We start from the raw sequence: 14,863 nt of genomic DNA, 5'->3' as shown, positions 1-14,863 counted from the left end.
CATTTTCCTCTAACTGACAGGCTCACTTTGTCCATTTTTGAGAAAATGTCTGCCAAATACCCAAGTTGGAATAACTACAATTTGTTGGTCATTCTTTCAAGAAGAATGGTGCTCCATGGCACGAGTGGCTAGTTCAGCTGGCAACTCCGTCACATGACCGCTTTCTTCGCGACTGCTCTTGTACTTCCGTCAGCAGCAGAAATGTTGTGGGCTGACTGTCCATTTCACTGTGCCACATATATAAGTGACATGTGGTGGAGTCAATATTTAATACAAATTACTTTTACTGCTTCATCAAGGGCATTAATTGTTTTTGTTTGCTTGCTTTCATTTTTAATCATGAGGGTGAGCTGGGGAACAACTGATGATGCCAAGTATGGTTTGCTGCCACTATGTTAATTCTCGCCAAAGTGCCAGCAGTTTCTTCCACTGTTGCTTTCTGTACCCTCAGTGCAAGTGTTAACACTGTGGAAAAGGCAAAGGACATCTTTAGTAGTACTATGCAAATATGTTACCTCCGAAAGGATCTTGGCAATTGAGCTTGGAGAATGGCTGCCCTAGGCTAAATAGATATGCCTGATGAGAGGGTAGCAGGACCATCAGTTCCTCTGTTAGCGTGGATGGTTTCATTGAAAGGCATATACCTCTAGGAATATAGCCCTGTTTGTTTCAGTTGTTAGCCTCAGTGCTGCAGTTGTGATCAACTAAAATCTCCAAGTTTCTTTTATGAGAGCTACTATCAAGCAAGACTTCTTGTGTGGGGCAAAAAAATTTTGGGGGTCAGGGGGACAAAGTGAGTTGTCCTGGTAGTGCACTGCAGAATGGGTAGAGACGGAATGAAAGTGGAGCGAAGGCCATGGGGCAGGACTGCAAGGAAGGCCTTCGAGATTTGTTTCCACCCAGGGATGTTTCTGGAAGCTACGTGGTGGGGGTTAGAAAGAGAACCAGACAAGAAATGGAAGGAAGGCAGTGGGACAGGCTAAATATTCAAGATTTGTGTTTCCAAAACAAAGAATGAGGGGATAGTTAGAAATGGCAGCTGAGAGAGGTGTGACCATGGGACATTTGGGTAGTACCAGTGGAGGGAGGATAGAGAGAGGGATGTGCCACCCACAGATGCCTGGAGGTGACAGGGGGCCAATCTTTTTTCAAGAAGGTAGTGATGATACTGTCAAAAAGTCATGAATATTTGAAGTCATCTGTGCCTGAAAACTGTCTTTTGTTATCTGTGCCTGATAACAAGTCTTTTCTCACTGCCCCAGAGAACTTTGAAAAAATTCTCTAACATTCCAAAAGCTTCCTCATTCTACTGGGCCCAGAGTTAGCAGTAGAAGTTAGTGCAATTAATTAGAATTTGGAACTCCTGACTGGCAGGATGGGTGTGTGTTCCAGAGATGTTTATGAAAGATGGTGTTTATCCAAAGGATTTCCTTTTCTTTCAAGTTTCAAGGCTGGAGGCTTAAGCATCTTTGATCCAAAGGAAGGAGGTCCAGCAGTTGTTATAAGCCCTAAATCTTTGCTTAAGTCCTCTATAGGATTAGAGACACCAGGATAAGACAGAATAGAGTGAGGTGGATGTTCTGTAACCCCAGTGCAGGGGAGATTTAAGGAAGATGAGAATCTTAAAGATGGACAGTGAGTGGACAAGTCTCTGAGTAGAGACTGGAGAATACTCTTCCTTCCCTGCATCTCAGTTAGTAGCCCTGCTGCCCTTTGCTACAATTCTTTCTGTTCTTATTAGCCACATTCCACGTGGAAAAGCCAGTAAAATGCAAATAATAATAATGATGATAATAAAATAGCAGGAGGCAAGTATTTCAAAAACTGAATTTCTTGCCTTCACACATTATTAGGGGGCAAAGAACAGGTGTGTTTTTTATTTGAATTAGCTGCTGCTTGTTCATTCATCCCTTGGCAGAGCAGGATGCTGGTAGAGATCTACCCATTGTTATAAGCCAGCCCCTCGTAGGAAGGAAGGAACACACAAGGCAGTTCCTTGTTGTTCTCCAGGAGAAGAAATCCAGACTTTGGGAAGCTGAGGGGCAGGCCCCTGGAGGAAGTAGAAGGAGGAGGTAGAAGAAGAGGAAGGCCTCTGGTGAGGGGTGGGGTGGTGACAAGGGCATGGTTTTCATTCTGGCAGGCCTAATCCATGCCCTGGGGAAACAGAGGCACAGGGAGGGAAGTGATGAAGTTGCAGCCGTTTCTCCAAAGAACTTGGCCTAGGATTTGTGGGCACAAGCTCAGGAGTGCTGCCTATTTGCTCCTGTCCCAAGCTACAGCTGTTGACCTCTTGGTTCTTCACTCTAAATGCTCCACCCCAGCTTTACCTAGTAAGAACCATCATTAGGAAGGTAGAGTTTACAGGGCATGTTCACACATACCTGTATTTGATTCTCTCCAAAGCCCTGCAAGATCAGCATTAGCACTGACCCAAATTATAGAGGAGGAGAGGAGGAGAATGGGCCACCGCTTCGATGAGCCTGTCAGGCACTGTGTTGGCTCTCAAGGCACAGCACTGTGACCATGCCAACCATATCGTAAAGTGGAAATGGTTTTCTCATTTTACTCGGGAGGCAGCTGAGGCTCAGAGGCAATAAAATGATGTGACCAGGGTCATAGAGATTTAATAAGAGATGGAGGCGAGGAAAAAGCCAGATCCTGCAGACTCTGTGGTCTGCCTGTGGGAAGAGCAATTTTCCTGAGTGGGTTTGGGCTGATTTTTCTTATTTCTCTGCAACAAGAGAGGGTAGAGGCTTACTGTGTGGTTTTGTCCACAGTGCCTTAGGGAGCTAGCTTGGTTATGTATCTCGGGCTCTCTCCCCTCCCTCTCCATCCCTGGCCCTCCTCTTTTCTCTTTCCACCCTTGAGAAAAAGAGCAAGATGTCCAGGCTCCGGAGGTCTCAGCTTGCAGAGCTGGTAATTAGCCCTTTGTGTCCTGTTAACCACCTTTCATCTCCTCCACCTGCTGGTGTCCGCTTTCCCTATTAGCATCTCTCGGCTCTTTGCAGAGCCCTCGGCCTCTTTGTGGCCAGCTCAGGTTGTTTGTCAGAGATGATGGCTGAGAGATGCACACTCAGGGGAGGGCGGCTCTGACCAGAATTGCTCACATTTTCCATGCCAGGTGCCAGGCATCTCTCTCCTCTCCCACCCCAGGGGCAGGCAGGTTTAGGTCACCTGGCGTGCAGGCAGACAGTTGATAGCCAGCTCCCCAAATTTGGGGCCTTTGAAGCCCTGGTGTTGCCTTTCAGTTCTCCTCCATGGGCGAAACAGGAACTGGGTGGGAACTGGCTCACTGGCAACTTTTATGCCTAAGCAAGAAGCCTGCTGAGGAATTCCTGGTCTCCAGAAGCTTACCCTCAGGCCCAGGATTCTCTGGTCCAACAGCCTCCACTGTTAGTCCGTCAAACAGACGCCCTGGACTTCCCTGGAACATCCTGCTGCCTTCGTAGTCCGCATACTAAATCATCTATCCAACAAGGCAGCCACTCGCCACACGGGGCCAGTTAAGGTTACATTAAATTGATATTTATATTATATCACATATAAGTGTATATTAATAAAAATTAAATAAAATATAAACTTTTAGCCACTATTCTTGTTTTTTATTGTCAGTAGAATTTTTTTTTTGGGGGGGGGAGTAGGGTCTTGTTTCGTCGCTCAGGCTGGAGTGCAGTCACACAGCCTCTGCTCGTTGCAGCCTTAACCTTCCAGGCTTAGGCAATCCTCCCACCTCTGCCCCCAAAGTACTAGGATTACAGACATGAGCCACCTGTGCCTGGCCAATTTTAGCCACCTTTTAAGTGCTCCATAGTCACACATGGCAAGTGGCTACTATCTTGGCCAGCACAGATAGAGAGCATTTCCATACATAGAACATTCTATTGGACAGCACTGATCTATACAGCCCGAAAATCCACTATCTTACAGACCATCTCTTCCTGCTACAAAGTCTTGAAGCTCCCTTGACCTTTCAAGTGAATTCATCTGAGTTCCCCAAATGCGGGGGCTTGTTGGGACTGGAGGCCACCAGGCAAAGGATGCCTCCGAAGAGGTATCCCCTGTAAAATTCACCCTCACCGTGGCCAGGCACTCATGCCTGTAATCCCAGCACTTTGGGAGGCTGAGGTGGGAGGATCACTTGAGCCTGAAAGGTTGAGGCTGCAAAGAGCCGAGATTGTGCCATCGCCCTTCAGTCTGGGTGACAAAACAAGACCCTATCTCAAGGAAAACAAAAACAAAAACAAAAAAAACAAAAAACTAATAAAAAATAAGAAAGGTAGCTAAACTTTTTATTTAATTTTTATTAACAGAAATTTGTATGTGATATAATATAAACATCAATTTAAGTAACTTTGGCCCTTTGTGGTGAGTGGTTGCCTTGTTGGATTGATGATTTAGTATGAGGGTGGTGAAGGCAGCAGGATGGTCCAGGGAAGCCCAGGGCATTTGTTTGACCCACCAACAGCAGAGGCTGTTAGAGCAGAGAATCCTGGGCCTGAGGGTGAGCTTAAGGAGACAAGAATGGTGCTTACTTTTCTACATTGTGGGGCATGCAAGACCTGGGAAGGTTCACGGTGTGTGTGAACGTCAAGGCTTCATTCCATTTGCAAAGGATGGAACTTGGTGATATGGGTTGGCTGTGTCCCCACCCAGATCTCATCTTGAATTTTAGTTCCCGTAATCCCCTCGTGTTGTGGGAGAGACCTGATCGGAGGTAACTGAATCATGGGGGCAGTTACCCTCATACCATTCTCATCATGATAGTAAGTGAGATCTCATGAGATCTGATGGTTTTATAAGGGGCTTTTCTCCCTGTGCTCGGCACTTCTCTCTCCTGCCACCTTGTGAAGAAGGATGTGTTTGCTTCCCCTTCCGCCATGATTGTAAGTTTCCTGAGGCCTTCCTAGCCATGCGGAACTGTGAGGCAATTAAACCTCTTTCCTTTAGGCTGGGCGCAGTGGTTCATGCCTGCAATCCCAGCACTTTGGAAGGCCAAGGCGAGAGGATCACGAGGTCAGGAGATCGAGACCATCCTGGCTAACATGGTGAAACCCCGTCTCTACTAAAGAATACAAAAAATTAGCCAGACTTAGTGGTGGGTGCCTATAGTCCCAGCTACTCAGGAGGCTAAGGCAGGAGAATGGTGTGAGCCTGGGAGGTGGCGCTTGCAGTGAGCTGAGATCGTGCCACTGCACTCCAGCCTGGGTGACAGAGCAAGACTCCGTCTCAAAAAAAAAAGTCTTTTCTTTAAAAAGTACCCAGTCTTGGGGATTTCTTCATAGCAGCATGAGAATGGACTAATAACACTTGGTGTCCGTTCGATTCATTTCAGCCATCAGCTTTGGCAGCCCAATGTGGCTGCTGGGTGTGGAGTCCAGGGCTGGCAGAGGGAGGAAGCTGTAGGGGTGGGAGAATCACAGCTGGCGGTGGATGCTTCTAGACCTGCCCTAGCCTGAGCTGAGGCTGGGAAATGGCTCTGAGCGCCGCAGAGAGAAGGGAAAATGATTTGTGTTTGTTTTTGCCTTTCTGTAGTACAGAGAGAAGGAGCACTTTGGGGTAAGAGGTTTAACCAGAAGCAGTTTCTTTTGGGAACAGGGGCAGTTCTTTACTCCCTGACAGTTCCTGCAGGCAGGCAGCATGCCGGGCTGGCCTGCCGCCTCAACCCTACCTGTCATGTGCTTGGCAAGTCTGACTCAAGTCCTTTTTTCCACTGCCTTCCCCACCCGTCAAATTGCAGTTGCAACCTCTCATTTTTCTGCTGCCTAGATGATTAAAAAGCATGACTTAGTGGAAAAATGTTGACCTCCTCGGGGTCAGCCTCTGAAGCAGCTGTCAGAGATAAGATTGTGCTGGCAAATTACTCAGCAGCACTTTGCAAGACTTTCTGTCTGTCTGTAAGGAAACCAGAAGCTGCTGGTTCTGGGTACTTTTTGTGTTTGGAGAGAGCTACAATTTTGAGGCCCAAATGGGTATAATCTGATAATAAAATAAGATCTCTGATGGAAGGGTTTGATTATTATAGTAATTTTTAAAAATACAATTAACAGGCTTTGTTAAAAAAAATTTTTTTTTTTTTTTTTTAAACAGTGCTTGCTTCAAGCAATTCAGGGAGCAAAGTCCTCTGGCAGTAAGCACTATCAGAAAAGTTCAATTCTCAGACTTCTTCCAAGGACTTTAAAGACTTAATTGTGGAGCTCTCGGTACGAATGGCGCTGTTTGGAATTATTTTAATTACTGTGTATGTATGACTGCCTCTTGCTTGGAGATTGGATGCTTACTGTAGTTCTGTGGAAACTGCTCCAAAGAGGACATTATAGTTTCAATTTCGCTTCTGTCCTCAAAGTATTTTATCATCTTTATATTTGCCAAGAACTTGTACCCATCTAGTGAGACAAGAAGGTCACCTCACATCTCGAAAGGAGAAACTGAGGCGTTTGGGGTTGAGAGGACTTGACTAGAGTTATACAATGGTGGTCAAGGACACAGTGAGCGCCTGGGTTGTGTGGCTTACCCTTGTTATCAAGTGAACGCTTCATTTGAAGTCCTACAGGTCTGAGTTTGGATCCCAGTTCAGCCGCTTCCCAGGTGCGTGGCTTTGAGCAAGTCACCCTTTCTGTGCTTCAGGTTTCTTATCCACAAAATAGGGTTACAGTAGCCCCCGTTATCTCTGGGGGATACGTTCCAAGACACACAGTGGTTGCCTGAAACCCCAGATAATACCAAAACCACATATGCTATGTTTTATCCTATACATCCATACCTGTGATAAAGGTTAATTTATAAATTAGACTTAATGTGAGATTAACAATGATAGCTAACAATAAAATAGAACAATTATAACACCATACTGCAACAAAAGCTATGTGAATGTGGTCTCTGTCTCTCACAGTATCTTATTGCACTGTACCTACCTATCTTGGGATTGCAGTTGACTATGGGTAACTGAAAGCAAAACTGTGGATAAGTTGGGGGTGGTGACTAGAACTATTTTGAGGTCTGAGATTCTGCTCAGCAAAAATTTCATCCATCATCATCATCATCATTAGATTTTTCTCCTTATTTTAATGAAAGACCTATTTCCAGCTTGAAATGAAATCCAATGCTTCCCACCCCTCTCCTTCTCCTCCTCCTCCTCTTCCTATCTTCCTCCTCCTCCTCCTCCTTCTCTTGCTCTTCCTCCTCCTCCTCCCCCTTCTCCCCTTCCTCCTTTTGCTGGCCCTGCCCTGCTTGTCTTGCCTTTTGCTTTTCCTTGGCCATCATAGTTAGAATTGGGTTTTCACTCTCCCAGCCCTGGCAATGTGGCCCTGGCACAGGCAGGCACAATCCTGGCAGTGAGGTCAGAGGGTGGAGGCAGGGCCAGGCTCTGCACAGGGCAGGTGCCCCTCTCCTCTTGACAGCTTATGGTGCTGTCTTGGATCCTGAAGGTTTAGAACAAGCATCGGGACTGAGAAGCTCACCTCCTGGGCTGCGGCCCTGACAGCTGCCTGGGCAGTCAAGGCCCAGAGTCTTGCTTTCCCTCCCTGCTCAGTTTTCCATCTGTGAAATGGGGCGGAGACCCAGCAGCAGCCTAATCCATTTTTCAGAAGGCTCGGGCACTGAAAACAGCAGATGTAGGTTTGAATCCTGGCTCTGCCATGTGACCTGCAGAGTCCCGGGTCTTACTATTCCTAGGGTGACAGTGAGCCCTGAATGAGGTGACGTCTGAAAGAGCTTTGTTACCTGTAGTGGACTTCCCTCCATCAGGGTCCCTCACACCCACTCCCAAAGCTCATGCTTGGAGGGTGCCTTGTGTACTCACAGCCCGTGGGGGGCTCTGACTTCACCCAAGAAATGAGGAAACCCCCAAAAAGCCCACGTGGCCACTCCTCGCTCGGCACATGCGCGTCCGGGCACAGCACCGTCCGAGGGCAGAACTTCTAGGCCGCCCAGGTAGGAAGACAAAGCCCAGAGTTGGGGTCCTTGTCCCCCTGCCTCCGTGACCCACACTGGCCCAGCCCGTCCCTGGGCTTTTCTCCTGGCTGCCATTATGATACCTTTTATGAGCCTCGTTAAGTCTTTAATGATGCCTGGTTGTACAGCTGGCTTAGGGCTTAATCCCCAGCAATAGGCCTTATTGGATAAATGGTTAATAATCACTCGTCTGCAGGGATTGGGAAAGCTTCGTTGAGGCCTATGATTCCTGGAAGCCCCACGTGGCCTGTGATGTGGTGAGAGCGTGACTTGGCTGGGGCAGCACTGCTTGGGGCTGGGTTGCAGTTAAGACCGGGCACCCTCAGAGCACCACAGAATTGGAAAGGCCTGAGTTTGTAAAAGGGCCTTTCTTCCATGTCCTGGTAATGGAGGACTCCTGTCTGCTGCCATAGGCCTGTCCCCATCTGGATCAAGGTGCAGGCAGGAGCAGGCAGCCCCCTAGATCTCTTCGAATGTGTCTCCACCCACTGAAAGCTTTGCTTTCCTTTCTTGCACTATGAACACACTGTATGACTTTGAGCAGGTCTCCTGACCCCTGTGGCACCTTGGTTTGCTCATCTACCACATGGAGAGGTGGGAAGAGATGGCTGTGAAGGTGCCAAGCGCCTGATTCTGTGAGCCCAGCATCGCAGACAGAAGCTCTTCTCTCTAGCTCTGGGCTGTGAATGGCAGGGACCAGCAGCCCAGCGGATTAAGTACTTAAACTGCTGGACAAAGAATTGGGTCAGCTGTAGTCACAGGGCAGTGTGTGCAAAGGGAATCCGCAGAGCCAGATTTGACCCTGATTTTATAACCAGGTTTGGGGTTTCTGCCAGCTCTGGGCAGGACACAGAGTAGGCATTAAAAAACAAAGCCTGGTTGACGGGACTCTGGAAAAAGAAGTAGAGTCCTTCAGGTGTAGAGCTGGCAAGAAGCCAGGAATGTTCACAGGTGAAAAAGAAAGGATCCTTGGATTTTGTTTCCAGCCCACCTGTGACTGGGGGCCATGCCTTTCATCAGGATTTGGCTTTGACTTTACAGTTGCAATGGGATCAGGACCCATCTACTTGAGGGACAGGCTGGTGTTGGGGCAGGAGAATCGAACGGACCCAGTTTTTGTTTTTGTTTTTGTTTTGAGATGGAGTCTCGCTCTGTTGCCCAGGCTGCAGTGCAGTGGCGTGATCTCAACTCACTACAAGCTCCGCCTCCCGGGTTCAGGCCGTTCTCCTGCCTCAGCCTTCCGAGCAGCTGGAACTACAGGCACCCACCACCACGCCCAGCTAATTTTTCTTTTTTTTTTTTTTTTTTAGTAGTTCACCGTGTTAGCCAGGATGATCTTGATCTCCTGACTTCTTGATCCGCCCACCTCGGCCTCCCAAAGTGCTGGGATTACAGTTGTGAGCCACCGTGCGCAGCCCAGACCCAGTTTTCAATCTCATCCCATCCCTCACTCATTTCTAGGCTGTCTAATCTTGGACCACCTACTCTTTCAAGCCTGAGATTCTTTAAGCTAGCATTAGCAACACCTATTTTTCAGTATGACTGTGTGGGTTGGAAGTGATATATGTATAGCACGTGGTAGCCTGCTCACTTAGTGCCAGTAATTATTCCGGGAGGTACTTAATGCTATGGCACCTGTCGTATTCTTTGCACTGCTGGCGTAAAATACTTCCTGCAGAGAGAGACCAGACTTACTGTGGATAACATGGTTTGGGATTATTTTATCTGAAAATAAAATACAGAGTCCAAACAGAGTCACATCAACCTTTAAACTCAGTGGCACTGCCCCCAAACTTGCAGCTTCAGGATTAGAATCAGAGTCTGACTGAGGGACAGTTTCCTATGTTGCCCCAGAATATTCTCCCGTGGCTCCCGCCTTATATGCCCCACAGCCTCCCAAGTGCAAAGCACAGTCCCTGGCCTACGGCATGCACTCAGTATGCCACACGGATGTGCAAAGAAGGAATGGAATTTCTCTTTTCAAATATCTACATGACCAGGCACCTGCTCTGCTTTTCTTTCAGATCTTCCCAGACCCGTCAGACTTTGACCGCTGCTGCAAACTGAAGGACCGCCTCCCCTCCATAGTGGTGGAACCCACAGAAGGGGAGGTGGAGAGCGGGGAGCTCCGGTGGCCCCCTGAGGAGTTCCTGGTCCAGGAGGATGAGCAAGACAACTGCGAAGAGACAGCGAAAGAAAATAAAGAGCAGTAGAGTCCCTGTGGACTCCCATGGGTCATACCAGCCAGCATCTGTTCCTGAACTGTGTTTTTCCCATCGTGACGGAAGAAGAGAGTGAGCCACAATCGTTCTGAAAATGTCAAACGAGGCTTCTGTTTTGCAGCTGCAGATCACCGAGTTGGTTTTCTTTTCTTTTCTTGTCCTTTTTTTTTTTTTTTTTTTTTTTGAAACTTGCCGAGCAGTGGAGCCCTCTGACAATTTGCAAGGCCCTCTGAGAAAGGAAGCTGCTTAGAGCCAGGGGGTTAGGGGGTGGGGGGAGCGAGTGCTGTTTTTGAGATCATTATCTGAACTCAGGCAGCCTAGTAGAGGCAGTGGTGGGATTCCAATGGGTCTTGGTGGGTGGGAGGTGGGGCATGTGCAAAGCAAGCAAGGAACATTTGGGGTAAGAAAACAAACATGAGGCAAAAGAAAAAAATACATGTTTTTAAGAAAACGTTGAGCAGAGAACTGCGGCCAGGATGCGCTCAGCAGACATTCACTCCGGCTGCTGGTGCGTCGGAAAGCAAGGTCTTCATCTCTCTCTCCAGTTTCACCCACCCCACCCTTTGCTTTCATTTCAGGTGTGTTGGTCTATGACAGGGAGGAGAGGAAAGGAGGGAGAGCAGGAGCAATTGGCTGCCTGCAAAGCCAGCTGGAGGTGATGTGCAGGAAAGGCAAGGTCACCCCATTCTTCTCCGTGGCCTGTCTGCTCCCAGCTGTGGTAGGCTCACATAGCCAAGGTGATCGGTTTTTAAGAGGCAGTGCTTTTCAGCTTTTCTCCCTGATATATCCATTTTGCTTCCCAGCACTTTTTAGGAGTAGTGAGAGCACTTCCTGCCCTTGTTGGAAGCCCCAGGGTGGACACTTGGCATGAAGGTCTCTCCCTCAACTGCTGCCCTCCCAAGACTTGCTCCCAAGGTGGAGTGGGTGTGCTCTCCCAGGCCGGCCCTTCCTCCTCCTCACCGCCACCTTCCCTGCCCCAGCCACAGCAGCCGTGGGCACATGGGTCCCCAGCTCAGCTGCGGATTCCCGCCAGTCTGCCCAGCTGCAGTACTCACACTCATGGGGGCTCTTGGTCTGTTTTTCTTGTGGTTGCCAAGTGGAGAGCAGACGTGGCTTTTTCTGTGTCTCGTTGGGGAGGTGACTTGCATGGTGGGGACAAGGCTCTCGTGGCAGCCTTGGGGTCGAGTTTGAGACTAAAGGATGCCATGAGGTCCCTGGCTTCTCCCCATGTTGTTCCTGGACAAGGACAGAAGGGAGGCATGGCAAGGGACCTGCACTGTCCTTACTCAACAGTGGTCCTCATCCCTCCCCACCTCCCACTGCTTCCTGCAAGGGCACCAGTTGTATGAGAAAGTTGGCCTTTGGACTTAGCATTTCTTGTCGTAGCTAAGAGCCATCTGAAGCAGCAGGTTGCAGGACAAACGCTTCAGTCCACCCGAGAGCAGTACCGTGTGGCCAAGAGGTGGACTCAGAGCCTTCCTTGAGCTAAACTCGGCCAACCAAGGCATGCAGCTTGTCCCCTCAGGTCTCCAGTCAGTCCAGGTTGACCCTCAGTTCTGGACATGTGTATATAGCTGTATTTAATACCTCAAGGTCATTGTGACTCTGGGGATGCCGGGGCAGGAGGACGAGGGTGTGCTGTGGACACAGCAGTCTGCGGGATTCTGTTCTGGGAAGCCGATGGTCCCGGCACCCCCTGCTTCCTCCCTCTGTTGTCTGCCTGTGTGACACACATCAATGGCAATAACTTCTTCCAACTCCTCGCAGAAGTGGGAGAGGCCTGCAGCCTGCACCGGGAGGGGCTTTCCTCTCTCTTGCTCCCCGCTTCATTCTGTTTTGGCTGCAGAGAGTGGTTCATCCATACTCTCATTCCCTCGCCTCCCCTAGTGGACGGAGGCGGGGGTCTTGCCTTTTCAATTCCTGTGTTTTGGTGTCTTCCCTTATCTGCTCCCCTGAATCACCTGTCCCGGTCTTGCTGTGTGATGGGAACGTGCTTGTAAACTGCGTAACAAATCTACTTTGTGTATGTGTCTGTTTATGGGGGTGGTTTATTCTTTTTGCTGGTCCCTAGACCACTTTGTATGACCGTTTGCAGTCTGAGCAGGCCAGGGGCTGACAGCTAATGTCAGGACCCTCAGTGGTGGAGCCTGCTGGGGGGACCCAGCTGCTCTTGGACAAGTGGCTGAGCTCCTATCTGGCCTCCTCTTTTTTTTTTCCCCCCCCAAGTAATTTGTGTGTATTTCTAACTGATTGTATTGAAAAAATTCTTAGTATTTCAGTAAAAATGCCTGTTGTGAGATGAACCTCCTGTAACTTCTATCTGTTCTTTTTTGAGGCTCAGGGAGAAACTAGCATTTTTTTTTTTCCAAACTACTTTTTGTCACTGTGACAGTTGTAAATAAAGTTTGAAAATGCTTTCCACTCTGGTCTGGTTTCCTTTTTCCCTTCCTGTTCCGTTGGAACGGAGTGAGCTTAGGAGCAAGATGAAGTCCTGCAGGAGGCTGAGTTGAGGGAGTCCCAAGAGAGGCTCCTTATGTAGCTCACCTGATGGCTTGTCTGGGGAGAATTCACTGGGGGGGATTTAACCCACAGCCAAGGTGTAAACTACCCTTCTAAAGGAAGAAAAACCCAAGACATATCAGAAGGTCCTTCACAGAGCCTGGAGGGTGAGTGGGTGGGCATGTGGCAAGCGCAGGCTATCATGTAAAGCATTTACCAAGCACCTACTGCTTGGCAGGCATTGGTAAGAGGTCAAGGTCACAAATGGCAATAGCCCTGGCTCTCACGGCACTGCCTTAGTGAAAAATTAAATGGCGAATATGATGCGTGCAAGGCAGCATCAAACTGGGATGCCCCGAGAGTGAACATCAGTTGGGAGGGTCAGGAAGGTCTTTGGAAGCAGTGACAAAGAGAAGTTAACCAGGTACTAGGTGGCAGGGAGCAGAGGGGAGTTGGGGGCATCGGAAAAGGATTCCAACAGGGAGAACAGCTTGGCAAGGGATTGGCAGATGGGGTGGGGTGGTGGAAGAGGAAAGCATGCAAGAGGGCTACTCAGTCCTGGCTGAGAGTTTAGATTTCATTCTAAGGGGAGGACCTAGCATGGTCCGCTTTACATTTTAATACCACCTGGCTCGATGGAGATGGGATAGGAGGGGGCAAGATGAAAAGCCTAGAGACCAGGAAGGAGGCTTTGTGGAGGTCAGAGTGAGAGAATGGTGGTTCGTAGAAGGGATTTGGGGGCATTTCTCTAATCCAAGGCCCTTTTTGACTTCACCCAGCCCTCTTCTGAGTTCCTTAACCTTGGTAAGTATAGAAAATCCAGTGGTTTGTACTGAAGGTGTCTGCTGGGATTTACAGAATAAAGACCCAATTTAACATTAGCCTTAGTGAAACAACTAGATCAACGGATCTGCTGCCCCAAGGATAACTGGCAGGACTTTACCCTCCTCATATGGATTGCCCCTTTATTTTTCTCCAGCAGCCTGAAGATGGAATTTATTAGAATGCAGGCTCCTTGAACACACCCCTGCAGAAAACTGTCTTTATTTGCAGATGACATCATCTATGTAGGAAATCCTATGAAATCTACACAAAAAAGCTACTAGAACTAATAAATTTGAGTTTAGCATGGTTGCAGGATCAAAGTTCAATATTCAAAAATTGACTGCATTTCTATATATTGGTAACAACGACAAAAAAAAAAACAAAAAACACTGCATGTTCTCACTCCTAAGCGGGAGCTGAACAATGAGAACACAGGGACACGGGGAGGGGAACATCACACACTGGGGCCTGTCGGGGGGTGGTGGGCAAGGAGAGGGAGAGCATTAGGACAAATACCTAATGCATGCAGGGCTTGAAACCTAGATGGATGGGCTGCAGGTGCAGCAAACCACCATGGCACATGTATACCTATGTAACAAACCACATTCTGCACATGTATCCCAGGACTTAAAAAAAAAATAAAAGATAACAGAACATTGACATTTAAAATGCAATTTACATTAGCATCAAAAATATAAACTATTTAGGAGTAACTCTGATGCAAGATATGCAAAACCTCCAAAACGATGAAAACTACAAAACACTGCTGAGAGAAATCGAAGAATCCCTACGTAAATGAAAGCACTACCATGTTCATGGATCTGAAGACTCAACGTTAAAATGTCAGTTCTCTCCAAACTGATCTATAGACTTAACACAATTGAAACCTCAGCAAGCTGTTTTGTAGACATTGATGATCTGATTCTGAAACTCATATGGAGATGGAAAGAACCCAGACTAGCCAAAACAACTTTGAAAAAGGAAAATGAAGTTGGAGGACTCTCAGTTCTCAGTTTCAAAAACTTAATACAAAGCTACAGTCATCAAAACAGTGTGGTGTTGGCATCAAGGTTGACAAATAGATCCGTGGAACAGAGTAGAGTCCAGAAATAGACCCACAGATGTGTGGTTGACAGATTTTTCACAAAGGTGCCAAGGCAGCTCAGTGGAGGAAGGGAAGTCTTTTCAACAAATGGTGCTGGAACAATTGGATATCCATAGGAAAATAGCCCCTGGTGATGCAAGATGAGTCTTCACTTCTGTCACCCACTGTCTCCATGTGACTTTTAAACAAAATAATTATTTGTTTGGAAAAAAGTTTCATCATTCTTTTTCATGGTTAGCCAGTTGCTTCAATACCCTCCTGC

The 14,863-nt window shown here is 47.9% G+C and overlaps 1 protein-coding gene across 3 annotated transcripts in view; it reads left to right on the top strand.

Annotated features, from left to right (window-relative positions):
* The window catches only part of LBH (LBH regulator of Wnt signaling pathway), a 50,375-nt gene extending 37,777 nt beyond the window's left edge, over nucleotides 1–12,598 (top strand). For 2 of the 3 annotated variants that reach the window (XM_015112023.3, XM_077958426.1), the window contains exon 3: nucleotides 9,975–12,593. In XM_015112023.3, the coding sequence (XP_014967509.1) occupies nucleotides 9,975–10,163 (189 nt within the window). In that variant the 3' untranslated portion in view covers nucleotides 10,164–12,593. 3 annotated transcript variants of the gene reach the window in all.
* The last annotated feature ends 2,265 nt before the right edge of the window (nucleotides 12,599–14,863 follow it).

The sequence above is a fragment of the Macaca mulatta genome, chromosome 13 (genome assembly GCF_049350105.2).
Source record: "Macaca mulatta isolate MMU2019108-1 chromosome 13, T2T-MMU8v2.0, whole genome shotgun sequence".
Lineage (NCBI taxonomy): Eukaryota > Metazoa > Chordata > Mammalia > Primates > Cercopithecidae > Macaca > Macaca mulatta.
This window is presented reverse-complemented; position numbering and strand designations above follow the sequence as displayed.